Here is a 22,758-nt window from a genome sequence, read left to right as displayed (position 1 = left end):
CCCAAGAACCATCAGCAGGTTGAGATCTGCATTGGTGGAAGAACATTCTGCAAATGCAGTTTCCCAAGCTGATGAAATCACAAATCCTTCTCATAATTGGGTAGTAATAGTTAGTAACTTAAATTTACACAGTGCTTTGCAGTTAATAAAGAAGAGTCAACTTTTCAAGTCATGGAGAAGAATGTATATAATAGAGTTCATTCTTTAATGTATGTACATGTTTCTTGGGCTAACTTTTAGGGGTAATTTTATTTTTCTCTCCACAGTTGCAAATGAATTGACAATGTGGGGCCTAAGATTTGAGTATTAATTAATTTAACACAAACCAGCCTGAATGTGTCTAAATAGATATTATAAGAATATCATTTTAGACTCTAGCATCCACTGAAGTTAACTACAGTCTTAAGACAAAATTAGACATAGAAAACGGTATTTTGTTTTCTTTTATGTAAGTCTGGCCTTGGTAGTTAATGTAATAACTTAGTACTGCTACTTTAATTTCTACAAAACAAAAATGTTGAAGAGTTGGGTTTTTTTTCTTAATTTTTTAATGTCATTCTTCAATCTTTTATTAAGGTTATATAATTAGCTATAGTATTATCAGACACTTGAAAATAATTATGTATAAGCATTTAATTGGAAATATTCTTTTTTTCCCCCCACCCAACATAGCATTACTATCTACTTGCTTTCTTTTCATTTCTAGGAATAAGTCAGCAGCCTGATCCAGGCTTCACTGGGGCAACAACTCCCCAGAGTCCCTTGATGTCCCCTAGAATGGCACATACCCAGAGTCCCATGATCCAGCAGTCTCAGGCCAACCCTGCCTATCAGTCTTCTTCAGAGATGAATGGGTGGGCACAGGGAAACATGGGTGGAAACAGGTAAAAGAATGTAGTTGATGTCTTGTCTCTGTGTCCATCATACAATATAAACAGTATATAGAAGATAGTTGGTCACAAGGTAGCTAGTTTTGTTTATTGTTATTTTTCATCATGCTTTAGTAACTGTTTGCCCACTGTAACTTTCTCTTCACTTCATTCCATGCTGCTTTCTCTAGTGCAAAGAGAACTTGACACAAACCTGAACTTAGTCAAAATAAGATGAGTGTATTGTAGCCTTCTTCACTGTTAATTTATTCATTCAGGACTATTTTGTATGAAGTGAACTTGAGAATACCAGAAGCTGTAAAATGGCATTTATTTTCTATCTGTTTGTAATTGAGGCGCCTGTAGAAAAAGAGAATCTAGACATTGTCAGTCCTTTTATGTGTTTTTAAAAAAAGCATTCCAGTGCAGATACAAAAATAGTTAAAACTTATATATTCAGAGCAAATGCCACCCTGTGGCCACCCCTAAGACTCAAGGAAGGGCCGTGAAGAAGAACAGTTATGACTCGATCTTCATAAAGTGCCCTCATAGCACCTTACGTGTTCCTCAGCACAACTTCTACTCCCTGTTACCTGCCCCCCTTCCCCCTGAAATAAGTCAGTGAGTCGCTTTTTCTGCAAAACTGATAAATGCCTTAAAATTTGTTAGAGCTTTCATTTTTATGTGTGTGTGTGTGTGTGTGTATGTGTATGTGTATGTATAATCTCAGTCTGTCTCATGTTTTCAGCATGTTTTCACAACAGTCCCCACCACACTTTGGACAACAAGCAAACACCAGCATGTACAATAACAATATGAACATCAGTGTCTCCATGGCGACCAATACAAGTGGTATGAACAACATGAACCAGATGACAGGACAGATCAGCATGACCTCAGTGACCTCTGTGCCTACATCAGGGTTGTCCTCCATGGGTCCTGAGCAGGTGAGTACTGAAGGAGAAATAGCATCAGTGGCAATAGAGTCTCACTCTGTTAGCTTTGTCTAGTTCTCTGATAAGCACGTCTTATAGACAGACAGTGTCTGCTGTTAATTCCCAAGTTTATTTGAAGAGTATGTGTTTTAACCTCCAACGAGGCTAACAGAAAGGCTTGTTTATAATTAAATGAACATATACAAGTCTTCAGTGTTTGTTGAAGAATCTTTGAAAAATCATTCTTCTTGTTACTTTTATTATTATTTTAGGAAATCTCTAAAAAAGTACTTTGTTAAGAAAGTGAATCTTTGTGATTGACTTTACATTTTAAAAATTAATTTAGCCATATATTTTTTGCAAACATTTATTATCTTTTTCTCCACTGTTCACTTCCCTCTGCCTTCAGCTGCCACTGAACACATTTTTTAAAAAAGAAAAACACAACCCTCATAACAAATACCCATATTGGCCACATCCCTACCTGTATGTCTCATTCTTCATTTTAAGTCCATTACTTCTCTGACAGGATGTGGGTAACATGATTAATCTTCAGCTTTCTCCGGACTTGTGGTTCATCACTGCATTAATCTAAAGTTCTAAAGTCTTTCAAAGTTGTTTTTCTCTATAATGTTAATGTCATTGTATAAATTGTTTTCCTAGTTCTGCTCACTTCAGTCTCTGTTAGTTCACTGATAGAAATAGTGATACAGATAATACAAAAACATTTCAATTTGACTTTGGAGTAACTAATAGGATTTTTCATTTCAGCAAGTGTCTGCTTATAATTATGTTTTCCTTAGTTTAACATTTAGTTTATTTTGCCTTGCCTGAACACAAATTATTGACATATCGACTTGGAGGACTTGGAGGGCAAGGAAAACAGTTGCAGTTAGAATCTGCTGCAGACCACTCACAATTTTATAACCATCATAATTTAAAAAAAACAACTTGCACTCCATTCATTCCACAGTTACTGAGTGCCTACTATGTGCAGAGCATTTTGCTAATCCCTGACAGAGATATAAAATTTAAATGAGGCAATCCCTGCCTTCATGGAACTTGTCTAATTGTTGAGTATATTAGAATTTACTACTTAGTACTACATGATAAGTGTATTAGAGAGTTGCACACTTGTGCTGTGGGAGGGCATTATTGACCCTGGAGGAGCAGGGAAAGCTTACTTGAGAAAAACAGTTTTAAAGGTTTGGGTTGGAATTCAACACACAAAGAGGGCGCTAGTGCTCTGCTTCTAGAAAATATTTTTCTAAAAAGCATGGAATGCTTTATGTTATGTCACTTTCACACTGTTCACATGACAAGGATTCTGATTCTCGTGTTTTCTTTTTTTGGTAAGGCAATGGGGGTTAAGTGACTTGCCCAGGGTCACACAGCTTGTAAATGTCAAGCGTATGAGGCTGGATTTAAACTCAGGTCCTCTTGACTCCAAGGCTGGAGCTCTATCCACTGTGCGCCTAGCTGCCCCAAGGATTCTGATTCTCATTTTGTACATGGAGAAATTGAGTCACGAAGTCATGAGCATTGTTGCAATGCATGTGTCCCCAGGCTATCATGCTCCGCTAGAAGCTCCTTGAGAACAAGGAGTATGTTTGCCTAACATAGTGCTATGTACATGTACTTAATAAATGTTTGTTGAATAAAAAACTTATTTAGATAAGTGATTTAAACTGATATAACTTGAAGAAATATGAATTTCTAAAAAAAACAGGCCTCTGGGGAAATACCCCCTTGAGTAGACCAGCATTCAAGTAGTTGAAAAAGGAATTTAAAAGAGTATCAGTGGTTCAGTTTGGTTTCAGATCCTTCATAGTTTAAACACCACTCACAATCGAAAGTAGTGAATGCCCTAAAAGTTACCAAACTGTGAGTATTCATTGGCATTTAGACGGTTTTTACATATGCTAATGAACAAATCTGTCAGAATAGACTTAGGAAAAATTTAGTCGTGTGGTTTTTTTTTTTAAATTCACACTTAACTTGCCCTTACTAATGAATAATTTCCAGAAGTGTTGTGGATAACCAGGCCCAACAGGCGACTGGAAGGTCTCAGACGGGAACCACCAGTCTAGTTAGAGCCAGCTGCAAAGTGAACTTAATATACCATAAAAATGATCTACTTCTACCTAGATTTCATCCCCAGCTTTTCCACTGACTAGCTGTCTTGTCCATAGTCAAGTCATTTCTAATCTCTGAATCTCGGTTTCTTCCTCTGTAAAATGGAAATAACAATACCTGCCCCACCTATCTCACAGGACTGTTGTGAGGATCAAATAAGATGACTGTGAAATTAATTTTGTAAACTGTATTTCACCATGTACGCCTAAGGCATCAATTTGTTGTCTGATAGCCGTATTATCATTAGAAATTTTAAAAGTTGAGTTATTTTAGGGGGGTGTGTGTGTGTTATAAAGGAGTCCTAGAAGACTTTTGCATATGTTCATTTTAATATTCACATTCTGGAAAAGAAAGTTCTATGAAATCCTGACACATACACCCATCTAAATTCAGCTTCTTTACTGTCTTGTTTCCATTAGGTTAATGACCCTGCTATGAGGGGAGGCAATCTTTTTCCAAACCAGCTGCCTGGGATGGATATGATTAAGCAGGAGGGAGATGCATCACGGGTAAGAAACAATGAACAAACAAATAAATATGTTAGTAAAGTAGCTGTAAATATTTGAAAGATGAAAATTGATATGTTGTCAGCCCCCAATCTAAAATCTACATGCTTTTCTTTTTTGGGGGGGGGTCATAACTTGGGGTTTTACATGACATATTGTGGTTTGAATATGTAATAAGTTTATTTTTTTTATAACTGATCGTGACATAGAATTTAACCTAGTTTTAACACAGAATGGTATATATGGTATCTGTTATTAGTTTTCATTTAATTTTATTTGGTATAGCAAAGGACCAGTTATGTTAGGAAAATATATTTGTTTGCTTTTACTGAATCATAACGTAAGTTTTTAAGGAGGCTAAGTAGGTTGATGTATTACTTCTAATTTTAGGTGTATGATCTATTATCATGATGATATATTCTAACTTTTTATTAGATATGTGATATATTATGATGTGTTTATGATATATTTTAATTTTTTCCACAAACAATGGAATAATTAATACTTGGAACCAAACCAATTCATATTCTAGGTATAGGGGAAGCTTCTATGGACTGTTTGTCAATAACCAGCTAAGCAAGAATTGTGGCTTTTTAAAAATAAGGAGAATCAGAGCCATTCTGCAACTGATAATGGTCAAAAGATATGAATAGGCAATATGCAAAAGAAGAAATCCAAACTTTCACTAGCCATTATGAAGAAATTCTTTAAATCACAGAATAAGTAGAGAAATACAAATTAAAATAATTCTGAGATACCACTTCACACCCATCATATTGTCAGTTGACAAAAAAAATGGAAAATGACAAATACTTAAAGGCATATAGGAAAATAGGTACATGAATGTACTGATGGTAGAGCTGTGAACTGGTATATTACTTCTGGAAAACAATTTGGAACTGTGCCCAAAAAACTATTAAAATATACATACCATTTCCTTTGACCCAGATATAACACTACTAGATCTATACCCCAGAGAGATCAAGGACCTATGTCTATAAAAATATTTATAGCAGTTCTTTTCGTGGTGGCAAAGAATTGGAAACTGGGTTGGGGGGAGAAGGTATCTATCATTTGGCATGGCTGATCAAGTTATGATATTTGAAGGTGGTAGAATACTACTGTACTATAAGAATTGATGAAGGAGATGGTTTCAGAAAATGCTGGGAAGATTTGAATGAACTGATACAGAGTAAATTAAGCAAAACCAAGAGAAAAATGTATACAATAATACAAAAAGCTTTTAAAGACTTAGGAACTCTGACCCAACACAATGACCAGCCACATTTCAAAGGACTCTCAGTGAAACATACTATCCACCTCCACCTCCAGATAGAGAGCTCATAGAGAGCCTCTGACATTTAACAGCTATGTGACCATGGGTAAATTACAGAAGTATCTTTTTCTTTTCTTTTTTGCTTTGTATTTGGCTAATGTGGGAATTTGTTTTGTCTGACTCATCATATTTGTGACAAGTTTAGTTTTCCTTGCCTTCTCAGTGGGTGGGACAGGTAGGAGGGAGGGAATTCAGAAATGATAATAGAATAAAATTAAAAGTATAAATAAAGTAAATAAAAGTAGGGAGACCTACCCTTCCCAAAAAGTTTTTTAAAATAAGAATTGTCTTTAACACTTCAGAAACAGTTTTCTTTTGGGGGGAGGGGAGGGGAGGGGGGCATTCTAGAATGTTTGAAAATCTAATGATAAAGAGATCTGTACCAAGCTTTAATAGCATGTCCCATGACTTTTCTAAGTTAAGTTTCTGTTTACTTAAAACAGAAAAGAAGGAAGAAAAACTACTGTTCCTAGAAAGTATTCTAAATGTGTTTTGTACTTATGCCTTACAAATATTCTCTGCGTGTTGTATGTATTATACATGTCCATATAACTTTTGTTCTTGACTTGTGATTTCTTCAGTGTTAGGAACCTTTTCCCCTGATGAAGAGCAGCAGTTTCTCTGTAAGGGTCTTAGAGAGTTGGCTGAAATACTATAAGGTATCTCCTCACCCAAGTTACACAGCTAATGTGTCAGAGGCAGGATGTGGACCTGTATCATCCTGACTGCATGACCAGCCGTTGTACCTTTCACTCTCTACATATCTGCATCCACATAAATGTGTATATCATCATATAATTATACGTGGACAGACTTTTACCCTACCCTGTTCTGATGTCTGGCTATCATGACATGGAAGTGACTCTGGGTTCTTCATGCCAAAATATAACCTCTTATAGGCCCTACAACAAGGGGTCCCGCTAGCTAACTTTAGTGAGGATCATCAACATGACTTAGGGTCATGAATTTTTCAGCTGTACCAACTCTTGCAAACCCTTCTTAAGTTACAAAGGATTTCAGTACTCTCTTGGTGAAGAGACTACCCATATTAACAAAGTCACACAAGTATGTGATTAAACACACACACACACACACACAGCCATTCTGGTGCATAATTTCCATCTTTGGAAGGCAGCATAATGAAGAGGATAGAAACTCAAAAGTTGCAGTCAGGACAACATAGGCTCTTCTTATTCTCACCTTGCCTCTGACACTTAAAAGCTATGTGACCATGGGTAAATAACAACCTTTCTGAGCTTCAGGTTGCTTATATAGAAAAGGAGAACAGTAATAAGCACCTTCTCTTCAGGTTGGTGTGAGGCTATAACCTCTTGTGAAGAGATGACCCTTCTCAACAAGACCAAGCCCTTCTCTGTGTATCCTTATTCCAATTCCATCTCATCTGCTCCAACAGATTGCCCTCCTTATCATCCCTACTCTCTCCAGTCTCCAATTTCTCCCTAACTACTGTGTTCCTTCCCTGTTGCCTACAAATGCACCTGCCTTCCCTCATCATTTTAAAAAAAAAAAAAGAAAGAAAAAATCCTCATTTGATCCCACCATTCTTGCTAGCTGTTGTCCTATATCTCTTCCTCTTTTTGACTAACCTCTTCAAGAAAGACATCTACTCATCATTCCACCAAAACTACTCTCTCCAAAGTTACTAGTGATCCATTAGTTGCCAGATATAATGGCCTTTTCTTAATCCACATCCTTCTTGAACTCTGCAGACATTAACACTTTATTACTATCTTCTTCTGGACATTCTTCTCTCCAGATACTGTACTAATCATTGGGGTACAAATATGAGCAGAAAAGAATGGCAACCCCTACTTTCAAGAACCTTACATTCTAAGTAGAGAGGAAAACACATAAACGAGAAGTGAAATGCCAAAGGGATTGGGGAGGGAGAAGGTAACTGCATAATGGCAGAGGCCAGAGAGTCAGAAACACAGTTGATGGAGGAATGAAATGGAATTTCATTCCCAATATGAAAGCTCCCTATAAGAGCTGGCCCTACCCTATTTCAGAGGTTCTTTAACCGAGGGCTGGGAACTTTTTAAAAAATCTTTTCATAACTTTATTTCAATATAATTGATTTCCTTTGTAAAAATCCCATGTATTTTATGCATTCAAAAACATTGTTATGAAGGGGTTTCAGTAGACTGCTAGTGGGATCCGTCACACACACACACACACACACACACACACACACACACACGCGCGCTCTCTCTCTCTCTCTCTCTCTCACTCTCTCACTCTCTCTCTTCTTTGTTGATTTGTGATCTTATCGGCTCATCTCTGTAAAGGTGATTGCCAGATCACCTTTACATATATATATATAATATATACATATTATATATATATATATAGCCAGCCTTTCTCTCCTGAGCTCTAGTTTCTCATCACCAGTTGCCTCTTGGACTTCTCAAACTGGATGTCCTATAGGCATTTCATACTGAAAAGGTCCAAAACAGAATTTATTATCTTTTTCCCCAAAAAACCTTTCCCTCTTCTAGACTTTCCTTTTACTATAAAGGATACCACCATCATTCCAATCACCCAGGCTCATAATTTCAACTTCTTTTTTGGATTTACTCCACATATGCAGTCTGTTGCCCAATATTGTCATTTCTACCTTCACAACAACTGTGTCCCCTCCTCTTCACTCTCTGGTACAGCTTCTCCTAGGCTGTCGCAGTAGACTTTTGGTTAGTCTCCCTGCGGCTCTCCATCACTTCTAGAAGCAAGTATAAATTTCTCTGTTTGGCATTTTAAAGTTCTGTATAACCTGACCCCTTCCTGCCTTTCCAGTCTTACCATATTTTACTTCCTCCCTTCCACATTCTGTGATCCAGCAGCACTCCTTGATGTTCTTCCCACACACAAGCTCCATCTCCAGGCCTGCATACTTTCCCTCCTCTGCCCTTTAGTTTTCTGGACTTCCTTCCAGGAGGCCTTTCCCAGGGGTGCCCCACCCGCCCTTCTACCCCCCAGATTTTCAGGACACCACTGTCTCCTGGTTTTCCTCCTACCTGTCTGAATCTCCTTCTCTTTCTCCTTTACTGGATCCTCCTCCGGCTTATGGCCTTTAACTGGAGGTGTCTCTCAGGGTTCCATCCTGGGTCCTTTTCTCCCTCTATACTACTTCACTTGGTGATCGCATCAGCTCCTGTGGATTTAATTATTCTTTCTATGCTGATGATTCTCAAATCCACCTATCCTGCCCTAAGTTTTCTGTTGAACTCCATTCTCACATCTCCAACTATCTTTCAGACATCTCAAACTGGGTGTCCAGTAGACATCTTAAACTCAATATGTCCAAAATGGAACTCATTATTTTTCCATCTAAATCCTCTCCCCCTCCTACCTTTTCTTATGTATGTCAATTATTTTAACATTGTTCAGCAAGAAGCTTAAAATGCTAAAAAACTCTCCATTCTAATAAACATTTAGATCTTTTAAAAATAAATGTGGAGAGGTATGGAGGATACCACCATCCTCCTAGTCCCTCAGTAGGAATCATCTGAATTCCTCTCTTACCACTGGCTCCCCTCCCTACCCCTCCATACATCCAGTCTGTTACCAAAGCCTGTCATTTTCAGTTTTGCAACATCTTTGCAGTATACCCCCTCTCTCCTCTAACTCTGCCACCATTCTAGTGCAGACCCTCATTATCTCATGCCTGAACTATTGCAGTAGCCCACTCATGGGTCTGCCTGCCTCTAGTGTCTCCCCACTGTGAATCCATCTTCCATTCAGCCACTGAAGTGATTTTCTAAAGCATAGGTCCTACCACGTCATTCCCTTGCTCAAGAAACTCCAGTTCCCCCTTGCCTCCAGGATCAGATACAAAATGCTCTGTTTGACATTGAAAGCCCTTTATAACCTAGCCCTCTCCTACCTTTCCAGTCTTGTTACACCTTACTCTCCATCACCAACTCCAGTGACACTGGCTTCCTGACTATTTCATGTACAAGATACTCCATCTCTTGGTTCTGGCGTTTTTTCTGGATGTCCCACATGCCTAGAATGCTTTCTACATGCCTCTGCAGCTTTACCTGCTGACTTCCCTGGCTTTGTTTTAAGTGCTAACTAAAATCTCAGCTTTTACAGGAAAACTTTGCCAACCCTTCTTAATTCTAGTAATACCTTCTCACTCTTAATTATTTCCTATTTTTCCTGTATATAGCTTGCTTTATATATATATTTGTTTTCATGTCTTTCCCATTCAATTGTGAGCTCCTTGAGGGCAGGGACTGTCTTTTGCTTATTAAGTTGGCACTTAATAAATGTTTATTGACTGATGATTGAATGAATATGGATAAAGAGTATATAAATGGTCTTATGCATGAATGCAGAGGACTGGCCCAACCTAAACTAAACAATATTTGGATGTTCAAAACCAGATGAAAAACCGAATATTGTTTCAGATTTGCCATCATATGCTATAAATTAAACACAGGCCTTAAACACTGAAGCACCCTGTAATGCTTATAGGTCATTTTTCTGGTATCTCTTCAGAGGCCTTCCCTCTCATATTTATTTCAGTTAGCCTAGAGCCCACATATATGTGTATACTTCTAAAATAAAAAATAAGTTCTTATGTTGAGATAACAAGCGGAAACTTCTATTGAATATTAAGAGTCGGTAGGTTGTGGTTGAAGTGGTGCATGTGGTGTCAAAAAGACACGAGTTGGAGCCCTACCTGTGATGCCTGCCTCTCAGAGCCATCATTTCCTCATCTGTAAATGAAGGGGCTGGCCTCTGGAGTTCCTTTCAGCTCTAAACCCATGATCTTAGGAAATGGATTCTGATTTAAAGCTTCTTTGTTTTGCAAATGAGCTGCTGTTAGAACTGAGTTAGTTAGATTTTGCTTAGTGTTATCACCTAATTTTACCTAGGTCTGGATTATATCAATCTCTTGGGCTTTTCTTTCTCATCTCCTTCTTGACTGTTGCTTTTATCGTCTGTACTTCATTTTATATTGATTGTTATGATTCTGACAATCTCACATTGAAATGCCTTCTGTATCCCTCCCCTCACCCCAATAATATACAAAGCCTCCTAAGTGACTTTGTACTTGTCATCCATCTGCTGACATCTGTACTTTACAGCGTTGGGAGCAGGAATTGTATTCAGTAGCCTTCATCTTCTATATCTTCGAAGTATATGCTGGTATAAATGTTGGCATTCTTGTACTGTTAAATTATTCTTGATATTACTGAAACATGTCTTATTCACTGGACTGTGCAATCATTGATAAGATTAGACCAAGTCAATATATGTGTGTGTAGATTTATAGCAATAGGAAAGTTACTATTTACTTTTACAAAAGGATTCTTCGATTTAAATAATACTTCAACACATTACTTTAAATGACAAGTTCTGTTTTATGTTTAAAATATAAATTCTGTTTACCAAAATTAATTGTACACCCAATTATTTGTTTTCACTTATGTTTCATAAAGAAGGCACATTTGTATCAGTCACCCTAGGATTATGGAATCACTACCCAAGGATTCAGATGTGCTTTATTATCAGTGTTGTTGGTTTATAATAAAATGATGTGCTAATTGCTGTTTCCTTAGCCATAGCTAATAGCTTAATTGCTTTCTCTCTATGTTTAGGGAATACAGCAGTAAGTTTTTTACCCACAGTAAAGTTTTGGGGAGTGGGACAGGTCCAGACCTCTTGATTTTATTGGTGCAAGGCACTCCTGGTGAGAAAACTCCCTTTATCAAGTCTTCAGTAATTCATAGTCTTAAGAGTTATCTGGGGCAATGAGAGGTTTAATGATTTACTAGGTATAACAACCTTATGTGCCAGAGGTGACACTGAACCCAGTCCAAGGCCAACCCTATATCCACTCCATCGTGCTGCCTTCATATAGCTATTAGCCATAAAGTTTATGAAATATAAATATTTTACCATGGAATTATTTTTTTAAAATGACTGCAGAATGGAGGCTTTTTGCTTCATGTTTCAAGCAGAGAAATACACTTGTTGTAATATAACAATAAGTGTTATATTACAGCTAAATGTTATAGTTAGCCCAAACTAATAGATTCTTAGACCATTAAAGCACAAATTTCCAACTTTACTTTACAGAAAGTAAGTTTGTAAAATGCTATTTAATATTTTGATGGATCTGTGATTTCATTTGGTGAGGGATTTCATATGGGTATCTCTCTGAATGCTTCTGAGAGAGTTGCAGTATAGTTGGGATTACTCTAGAACCCCTTGTGACCACCGTGATTGATAACTGTGTCCACAAATTTGTTACGTATTCTCAACTGGGCCTTCACTGCAAGGCAGTCATTCTACTCCTCCCTAATTGATTAACCATCTCATTTCTCTACAGCAGCTTTTTCAAACCCTCTTTTCTCAAAGAGAAAAGTAGCCCATGACCCTAACCTCACAGCTGAGGAACTCATTTCTTCTTGTTATTCAGTTGTTTTCAATCATGTCTGACTCTTCATGACCCCATTTGGGGTTTTCTGGCAGAGATACTGGAGTGGGTTGCCATTTTCTTCTACAGCTCATTTTACAGATGAGGAAGCTGAGGCAAATATGGTTAAGTGATTTGCCCAGGGTCACACAGCTAGTAAATGTCTGAGGTCAGATTTCGATTCAAGATGAATCTTGACTCCAGGCCCAGCACTCCGTCTACTGTGCTATCTAGCTGCCCATGCTTCTCTGCAAAAGTTGTGGCCATTCATCAAGAGTTCCTCTTCTTCTCTCATTATTATCTCACATCGTCCTCCACTGTCTCCTCCTTAACTCTGACCTCAGATGAAGATGTGGTCCTTCCCCTTGCCAAGGCCACCCCCTCTATATTAGCCCTTCATCCCTTCCCATCTTCTCCAGCAGATTGCCTCCACTTTCTTCCCCCATTAAATTGTAAGCTCCTTGCAAGCAGAAACTTTTTTTCTTATACAATACCTGGCACAGAGTAGGCATTTAATAAATGTTTATTGAATTAAATTGAAATATTATTCCCCTACTCACTCTCTTATTTTCAGTCTTATTTACTGGCTTCTCTACTACCTGCAGATGTACCCATGACTCTCACATCCTTTAAAAAAAAAAACACCTCATTTTATCCTAACATGCCTTTACAAAACTATCTATAATCAGTGCCTCAACTCTCTTTCCCCTCACTTGCTTCTAAACCTTCTTCAGTCTGGTTTCCAGCCTCGTCATTCAACTGAAGCTGCCTTCTCCAAAGTTTTTACTTATATCATGATTTCCAAATCTTTTTTTAATCCTCTTACTTCTTGACTTTCCTGTGACGGTTGACTGTTCACTCTCTCTTGGTTTTTGTAACACTGCTCCTTCCTGGTTTCCCCCCCTCCCTGTCTGACCGTTTCTTCTGTCTCCATCCTTTCTCACAGCCATTGGCTGTGTGTGCCCTCCAAGGCTTTCTTCTCTCTATACTGTCTCACTTAATGCTCTTGTCAGCGCCCGTGGGTTCTATTATCATCTCTTTATGGATACTAATTCATGGGTTTATGTCCAGCCCTAGTTTTTCTCCTGAGCAATAGTCCTGTATCACCACTTGCCTTTTTGGTAACTTAAACTGGATACCTTATAGGCATCTCAAACTCAACACATCCAAAACATGTAGGCCTCTTAGTTTCCCTGGCTTCCTTCAAGACTCATTCTGAGTTCTCCCCTCGCCCCACCCCCAACCGTTTGAGCCTTCCTGTCTGAGATTACAAATCTCCTCTGTCATTAGCTTGTATATATACCTAGCTATTTACGTGGTACATCCCCCTTTAAGACGGAAGTGCTTTCAGGGACTGATTTTTCTTTTTATCTAATCTCCAGTGCCTGGTACATAGCATGCATTTATAATGTATAGTACATGTTTGTTGACTTATGACAGTTCCCTCTTTTTAAAGTCCTAAGATGCTGCAGTAGGTAGAGCACTAGGCCTGAAATTAGGAAGACCCAAGTTCAAATCTGGCCTGAAACACTTAGTACCCGCGTGACCTGGGCAAGTCACTTCACCTCTATTCGCCTTGGTTTCCTCAACTGTAAAATAGGAACAATAATAACACCTACCTCCCAGGATTTCTGTGAGGATCAAATAAGATATATTTCTAAAAGCCCTTAGGACATTGCCTGGCACAGGATAATTACAGCTGATGTGTACGTAGTGCTCCAGTGTTTATAAAATGCCTTATACATGTTGCCTCATTTGGTCCTCACAACAACCTTATAAGACAGTTACTACAGGAGTGATCTCATTTTTTTAGATGAGGAAACTGCTTGTTCAGATGGAGGCAGATTTTAAACCCTGGTTTTGTCTCACTCCAAGTCTGAGTGCTTTCCTGACTATACCACGTTGCCTCAAAACTGCTAACTCTAAAAATAATTACTGGGAAAACAGTTTTAAGATAGGATTTTTCCTAGAAATCACTAAGAAACAGGCCTCTTGGTTGGTAGATTTTAACCAACCCTGTCAGCCATTTTTCTGTTCTTTATCTTTTGCAATAATCCTTGAACTGTTTCATATTTGTATGTTGCTTCTATGTTTATGGAGCATATAAAGTAGGAAAAGCTTAGTCTTCCATTTTACAGCTCATCCTAATTTTCTGCCATGGTGATAATTTGTGTTCGGTGATGTTTGAATGTTTGAATGTCTTTCGGCTGAACTTGATACCATTGGTTACCAGTCAGTGATATTTCATGGCTCTCTCTCTCTCTCTCTCTCTCTCTCTCTCTCTCTCTTCTTCCAGAAATACTGCTGACCCTGAAGGCTGCTGGTGGCTCTTTCTTTCTTCAGCTACCTGGGCTCTTACCAGTTTGAAGAGCTGGCTGCCTTTGTTTTGACCCAGCTGACCTGCAAGCGAGTTTTGCTGGAGCGAGTGCAGCTTCACCAGAACTACAGACAGGACTCAGCTGATTCCCAAAGTGGAGTCAAAACGGCTCTTGCAGGAGGAGCAGCCTCTTCTTTGACAGTCTGAAGCTCGAGTACAGACATTGCTCAGTCTGTTCACTGCATTCACCTTAGTGCAACTTAGATCTCTCCTGCGAAGTAAATGTTGACAGGCAATTTTCATAACCATGTCAGATTGAATGTATTTAAATGTATGTATTTAAGGAAAACAACCATGCTCTTGTTCTGTTCCTGTTTGGTTCTAGACACTGGTTTCTCACTTGATTTTCCCTGGCTAATCAGTCTGGTGCAAAGAATTGTGGTTTCATTTGGAAAACCACGTTTTAAGCTAACGTCTGCAATTTGGGAAAGAAGCAGGGCAGTCACTGGGGATGGCACTGTATGCACAGAGATGCCTGTAAAGTTGATCAATTTACAAAAGGTCTTAGAAGATAGCTGGACCTTTTTGAAAGCACTAAGGCTCCTTCCGGAATGGGTTTCCATTCACCCAACAGGCAGCAAAGAGCCTATGGCCAGGCTCCTCATATTTAGAAGTACTTTCCCTTTTATTTCTATGATAGAAAACCAGCCATCTCACAGAAATCATGAAGCCAGAAGAAATGTCTTTGTTTTTCTCTTCTACATCCCCTCCCCACCCCACCCAATTAAGTTATCTGTAGACTTGGTTTAGAGATCTTTAAATCCACTTGAATTAATATGCATTACTCCTGGCTTTGAGAGCTTCTTTACCCCAGAAGGCCCCAATTCCACTGAAAGGAAGAAACCAGGTCAGCCTTTACATGTCATTAGGTGTTTGATAGGTGCCAGCAACCTATCATGTGCCCGCCCACTGCTGAATCCTGAATTTCAGAAAACCGGGACAGGCACCCTCTGTGAAGTATATTCATTCCTGTTCTCAAACTCCCCTGGCCTACAGTATTGGGGGAGGTGTGGGGTGGGAGGTGGGGGTGGGGGGAGACAGGGAAAGTAAAAAACAATGTGTTCAGAATTTATGGCAGAGATCACTACAAATTTAGCTGTCATCATCATGTGTTTTTATTTTGTTTCTTAGCCTCGCTGATTAAGCTGAAGTTTTGTAAGGTACATGAAATCCAGTTTATATGTAAACAAGCAATAATTTAAGTTGAGAACTTAAGCGTTTTAATTGTATGATTTTTTTTGTGAGGTATACATGTTGTGGAATTGATTCAAAATGAGGTACTTCAGTATTAAATTAGAGATCTTCATAGCAATGTGTCTCCTAAAGGTGTTTTGTAAAGGATCCCAATGCCTTGAATAGACCTAATTTGTAGGCTTAAGACTTTTTATTTTCTAAACCTTGTGATTCTGCTCATAAATCATTTATCTAATCTATATGATATGCAGCCACTGTAGGAACCAATTCTTGATTTTTATATGTTTATAATTCTTTCTTAATAAGTCTTAGAGAAACTATGTTACTAAAGCCAACCACTTTTATGGTGGTTTTTCTTGCCCACTGTGGTGCATGAGTAACCTTTTACTAACTGGCTTCAGTTTCGGAGGACTGAATACCAAGAAACTGGAGGCTTTTGGGGAGCTATTTCTTCCCCCAGTCCCTGACAGAAATACTTTCTTATTTCACCTTCAGAATGATGTCTTTTTTGATGTCTAAGATGCAGTGCATTTTATATCCAATTAGCCAGGCCTTTTAGGAACAAAGGAGTTTTTCCTTGCAATTTGATTATCTGGCCAGGTGAAAATTACCCCTATTGTATTTATATCTCTCTATATAATGTGAAAATATGGAAAGTATATAGCGAGATATAAGCCCAAAGAGATAATAAAGACAGTCCCAAAGTGTTGGTCCACACTGAGGAAATTTTCTGGAATTCTGCATTTCAGTACATTTGTTTCTGATTGAGAGAGAGGTTAATGATACAGGGAGGTGGCTAGGGATCAGTACCTTGGAGAGGTCATCACTTCATATGTCCCACTTGAAAGGCTGAGCTCAGTCAAGCCATTGGATAGTCTAGCTGAGGTAGAAAAGTAAGCAGCAGTTGGCCCTGAACTCCATGACCTCGTTGATATAATGAGATTTGTAGTACATCTTCGTTAATGTCATCAGTTTAAAACCGTATTTATAGAACGAGAAGAATTTTTGTTTCACATGACCCAAGAGGAAATGGGGTTTTGATCTTTTTTCTTTGGGGGGTGGGGCATACAGTTCCTTTTTCAGTTGATGCCGTCCATGAGAGGCTCTCTTTTTGCTAATTAACAGACTGCCGACCTCATTGTTATATTGGTTCCAATCCTGATAAACCTGCAGGCCTGTTTTGCTTGTAAATTAGGCTGTTTCATAACCATTGCTCTTTTGAAGGTAACGAGATTATATGTAATTTTATGGCTCAGATCAAGTAATGGAGCTTTGCTTTCCATGGAATTAAGGAGGAAAAAATTGAATGAAGGAATCATCAGATCATATTGATCGTACTCAAACAGAAAAATTAAAGCCAGATCAGTTCCCTTCATTATCAGTATTTCCCATTCTATACACAGTAAATTTGTTCCACAGAGTACTTGGTTTTTGTTTAATAGAACAAATAATCAGTGTTCTACTATATTACTAAATGTGAAGGACACAATGTGAAAAATATACATACATAAACTTGGTTGTTTGACCCATTTAAGTGTTCATGTAACGTGGTGAGTTTAAAAAGTGAAGTGAGCTGTCTTATTACAATGAATTAATTTGTTTGCACTCAAAGTTGAAAATATTGCCCCCCACCCCCTCTTCTGCTATCTTTTTTGGCCTATATTAAATGAAAGCAATGTTTTTGCAGTTTATATAATGCAATTTTTAATCTGTGTTTAAAAATGGAGTTTGTCTGGGCTTAACACATGAAATGGGTGGCACGGTTAGTTCCACTTGCAGAACCCAAAGATACACAATCAGTTTTGAAATGCAACTTAAGCCATTAATTGTTGGTGTGAATTTAAAGTTTTCTAGTATTTGTATGGTAGTGTGCTGCCTAAGAGCAAAAGCATTCTGTGCACAGAAGAAAATTACTGTAGTGGCTTTGATTTGAATTAGAATTTTCTCCCTGGTGTTTCTTTATAGACTAAAACAAAACCTTTTAAGTTTCATACTACAGGTAAAAGCTATGTGCAAGAACCTCAAAATGCTAAAATCTAGCATAATGCCTTAGATCTGTTTTTAAGTCTTGTATATTCCTACATAGCTGTCTGATGTATTATATTTGTATAGTGAATTGTGTACAATTTTGGAATAAGTGCATCATCACTTATCTTTATGTTGTGAAACAGTGATGATGACACATTTCTTCAAACATTTAACTGTCTTTTTTTTTCTTTGTCATTTGTGGGTTTTATTTGTACAGTTCCTCATGAAGTTGCATCTGAAATGTGTGTATATGAAAAGATTATACAAGGGTAAAATTAAGCAATATATTAACTCTGGTTCTTCAGGAGAAAGCTTACAATGTTTCGGTTGTGATTTACTTTCAAAACAGAGTTGACTCTGAACATCACCTTGTTCACCTGCATCGATGTTTGTATTTCTAGTGTGAGCAGTTTATGCAAAGGTAGATATATTCAGAGAAATTTTAAATACATTTATGCAAGTTAATATTGCTTTGCTGATGCTATTTGCTTATTTGATGTTAAATAATGCTATTGTAAATAAAGACTGTTGTTATTGCATCATTTAATAAATTTTAATGTCTTCGGGTTTTACATGGCTTTAGAGATGGCAATGTGTTTATATTCATTTATTTCAATATATTTGAAGTTAAATCAATAAAGAAAAATACTGTTCAGCGTGTTATAATGGAAAGAGCAATGGATTGGAGTCAGAAGAAAACTAGTTTCCAATCCTGGCTCTTCTACCTAATGGCTTTGTGAATAAGGGCACATCCCTGATCTGAGCTGTAGTTTCTCCTTCTGTACAGTGGGGATGGTAATAGCCATAGTATTTATCTCATAGGGACATTATGAGGATGAAATGAGATAATGTATGTTAAACAGTTTGCAAACCTGTCAATGCAAGTTACTGTTATCTTCCATTAGTCTAAAAGCCTTATACTTTTCAAGGCACTTTCACATCCATTATTTCATCTATATGATATAACCAGTCTTTAAGGCACTTGACAGAAAATTGAGGCCCAGAAGAATTAAATGCTGAGAATGGCAGAGCCTGGAACTAGAACCAAGGGTACTCACTAGCTTCTTGCTTTTTCTACTAAAGTACACCACTGTCCACCAGAGAATTACTTAGAATCTTTAGGCATTACAAGAACACCAATAGGAAGAATATGTAGTCATATGTGGCATTTTAAGTGATTGATTTAATTGATTGATTAAAGAATTAGTTGTCAACATTGGTAGGAAAATCCACTTCCTTTCCCAAGTTATATATTTGAAAGTGATGGGGGGGGGGGGGTTGAAGAAAGTGATGCTGGTTAAATGGCAACCAAAAAACCATTCCATTGGCCTCTAAGAAAAAAGGTTCAGGTTAGATGTATATACATATAGAAATAATTAGATGAAATAATGTGAGGTTAAAAGTCCTGACCAGTTTCTGTCCCATCCACTTCACCACTAATTAGCCCCTGGATGATCATCTCTTAATTTCCCCTCTATCTTAAACAGTCATATCATATAATTTATCATAATGCCAACTTTTTAATTATGCTCTGCTAACCATATTATGAGGATGCTTTTTAACTGTCTTGCGAACCAAGTAAGAAAGCATGAAAAGTTCTTAATCAGGTACGTGACCTTAGACAATTCATTTCACTGCCAATCTCGTCTCTAATTTGAGATTGGATTATGTAGTGAGCTGAGGTCATCTACTTAAGTGGGATAGTTAATATTTTTTAAAACAGTGAACCAAGAATAAAATTCAAGCACTACCTTTTTTTAAATCTTAATTTATGTCTTCTGTTTTTTTATTACTTTTATTAACAAATACACCTTTTCCCACACACACTCCCCTGCCCATCCAGTCATCCCTTGTGATCAAGATTTTAAAAGAAAAGAAACCAACTAAACACATCAACTATGTCTGGCAGTATATGCAGCATTCCAGTCCGTGGCTCCCCACCTCTTCAAAGAGAAACAAGCAGAAGATTTCTAAATTCCGATTTAGATTTAATTTTCTTCTGGATAACAACGACAACTGTATTCTCCCAAATATGAAGTAAGAGAGCCTAAGGGAAATTCTCTAAGCACTTTTTCTAAGTCTGTGAAATTTAGAAAGTAACTATAAACTCTTCCTAACCTTGAAGAATTAGGAAAACTATTTTTAAGACACACTTAACTGAGTATTTGCTAGAAATGTTTTGTGAACTTGCATTAATGAATAGTCAGGAGAGTTGTACACAAGTTTTACTGATTCTACATTTGAGCTGCATATTAAAATTAAGTTTGAGAAATCATCTCTAAACTTGTAAGTTTCTAAAATGGTCTCCACAATTTTGTAAATTTATTTTGCAACAAGATCACTTATGTTTGGCTTAAGCCTAAAAGTTTTGCTACAAGACTAATGATAGCTAACATTCTTATAGCACTTTACATATAGTTCTCTCACTTGATCCTAACAATCACCCTGTGAGATAGGTGCTATTGTTATCTCTTATTGATAAATAAACTAAGACTTAAAGGGCAAATGACTTGCCCAGGGTCACACAGCTAGTGTCAGAGACAGCAATCTAACCCATTTCCAACTGATGCCAACTGTCCTGCCCTTACTGATATACTACACTAAAGAAAGACTAAGTACAATTTAGTTATTTTTTTAGATGATTGTTTTTAAGCTCCCTTGTTTCTACTCTTCATGACCCCATTTGGGATTTTCTTGGCAAAGACACTGGAGTGTTTTGCCATTTTCTTCATTTCACTGAGGCAAATAGGGTTAAGTGACTTGCCCAGGGTGAGGGCAACTCACACAGGTAATAAGTATCTGATAGCAGATTTTTTTTTTTTATTTCTATTTTTTTGAGGGGGGGGTGAGGCAATGGGGTAAAGTGACTTGCCCAGGGTCACACACCTAGTGTCAAGTGTCTGAGGGCAGATTTGAACTCAGGTCTTCCTAAATCCGGGGCCAGTGCTCTATCCACTTCGACATCTAGCTGCCCCATGATAGCATATTTTAATTTGGGAAGAGGAGTCTTCTGGTTCCCAGCCCAGCATCTATCCACTGCATCACTTAACTGCCTTAAGCCTCCTTCCCTGTACAAAGATATTTGGTAAATTATGATGATAACTCTAAGATCAGACCTCTCTAAACTACAGAAGATTGAGCAAAATTATTGTCTTTACTGGGAATACTTATGTTTAGAAAAGTGAGTCAGTTTAACATTTCAGTCAGATATAATGGGACATTTGTGAAAGAACAGGGAAGGGCTAATTTACCAAGAATGCAGATCTTACATACACAAATATGGTAACTGCTAAGTTGTTATTACAAACAATGCACTACCGTACCTTCTTTATTAGTGGCAGAGGAGAAGCACAGAGGACTTGGGGTGAATCTTGCCCTTCAGATTATACTTTGGTTTTCACCCTTGGCAAACTCCATTTTGCTATATCTTATCTCCACACCAAGGTGAGATCGAATAAACAGTTCATTTAAGCCATCAGTTCATTGGTTAATTACCAAACCCTCCACTAATTTCTCACAGAAAAGCTTGTTGACTTCACTCATTTCCATTTAACAGTTAACTCTTACATGCCTGCTCTGGGCAAGGCCCTCCACTAGGGTCCTCCAATCCCTCATCAAGGCATGAGAAGTGACCTTTAGTTTCTCAAAGGTTGTGCCAGCAAAGTCCCAACTTTAAGAGGTCCTACAAGCTTGGGGAAAATTTTGAGTGGGAGGAGTCCAGTGACAGTTGTCTGAGGACTTAGGCCTATAACCTGTTGTCCAAGAACTAGCCTGGCTATGTTTTCAGAGATGTTGGCCAAAAGATGATTAATTTTTTTAGCCATAAGAAATGATACATATAAGAATTCAGACAAACTTGGAAAGAATCACCATTATACTTGGCTCAGTCCCAACTTCTCTTTCAAACTACCCAAATAATGATGACAGTCCCAGGACTACTGTTCATATATAAAAAGTAAATAGTTTGACCCTGTTGAGTCCCTTATAACTGGTCATTAATGTTTTCCTTATATTTCTTCTAGATCTTACATATCAAATTTTCCATTGATTTTTGGTCTTTTTGTCACAAATATCTGAGAGTTTGTTAAATGTCCTTTTTTTTCTCATTCAGGATTATACTCAATAGAATGATATAAGCAGAATAATTCACACATTAATCACTAATGAAAATGAAAACAATACTGGGAGACTTGAAATAAATTAGAGATAATTTCTGGGAAAGGCACTAGCATTAAGGGAGACTGGGACAGCTTTTTTTGCAGAAGGTAGAAGTTTTAGTTGAGACTTGTAGGAAGCCAAGAGGTGGAGATGAGGGGAAGAATAGTCCAGACATGAGAAGGTGCATCTTGTTCAAGGAATGGCAAAAAGGCTGATGTCACTGGATTATAGAACATGTGTAAGTGTAAGACGCCTGGAAAGATAGGAAGGACCAGGTTATGAAGGGCTTTAAAAGCAAAACAGGATTTTAATTTGCTTCTGGAAGTAAGGGGAAGACATTGGAAATTACTGAATGGGGGTTGGGAGGGTGACATGGTCAGCCCTGTGCTTGAGAAAGATTGCTTTAATAGCCAAGTGGAGGATAGACAGAGGTGGGGAAACCAACTAATTGCCCATGAGAGAACTCATCAGGGTGGTTGGTAGTATCAGAGAAAAGAAGGTGTTGCAAAGAGTATGACAGATGTTGCAAAGGTAGAATCAAAATGGAGAATCAAGACTGGAGGTCAAGATTGAGATTAGGATTGGATAAATAGGTCTGAGAAATATTTACATGAATATGTTAATTGAATCTATGGAATCTGATGAGATTACCAAGCAAAATAGTATAAAGGAAGAAGAGAAAAGGGCCCAGGACAAAGCCTTTGGGGATATGCATGATTAGTGTACATCACTGGCAAGAAGATCCAGCCAAGGTGACTGAAAAGGAGC

At 37.8% G+C, this 22,758-nt stretch overlaps 1 protein-coding gene across 4 annotated transcripts in view; it reads left to right on the top strand.

The window, feature by feature from the left end:
• The window catches only part of LOC114053883 (nuclear receptor coactivator 2), a 75,529-nt gene extending 57,125 nt beyond the window's left edge, over positions 1 to 18,404 (top strand). For all 4 annotated transcript variants that reach the window (XM_027876991.1, XM_027876990.1, XM_027876992.1 and 1 more), the window contains 4 exons: positions 707 to 884; positions 1,618 to 1,816; positions 4,360 to 4,449; positions 14,530 to 18,404. In XM_027876991.1, the coding sequence (XP_027732792.1) occupies positions 707 to 884; positions 1,618 to 1,816; positions 4,360 to 4,449; positions 14,530 to 14,541 (479 nt within the window). In that variant the 3' untranslated portion in view covers positions 14,542 to 18,404. The remainder of the gene's footprint in view (positions 1 to 706; positions 885 to 1,617; positions 1,817 to 4,359; positions 4,450 to 14,529) is intronic.
• The last annotated feature ends 4,354 nt before the right edge of the window (positions 18,405 to 22,758 follow it).

This window comes from Vombatus ursinus, unplaced genomic scaffold, assembly GCF_900497805.2.
Source record: "Vombatus ursinus unplaced genomic scaffold, bare-nosed wombat genome assembly UNPS02014812.1, whole genome shotgun sequence".
NCBI lineage: Eukaryota > Metazoa > Chordata > Mammalia > Diprotodontia > Vombatidae > Vombatus > Vombatus ursinus.
This window is presented reverse-complemented; position numbering and strand designations above follow the sequence as displayed.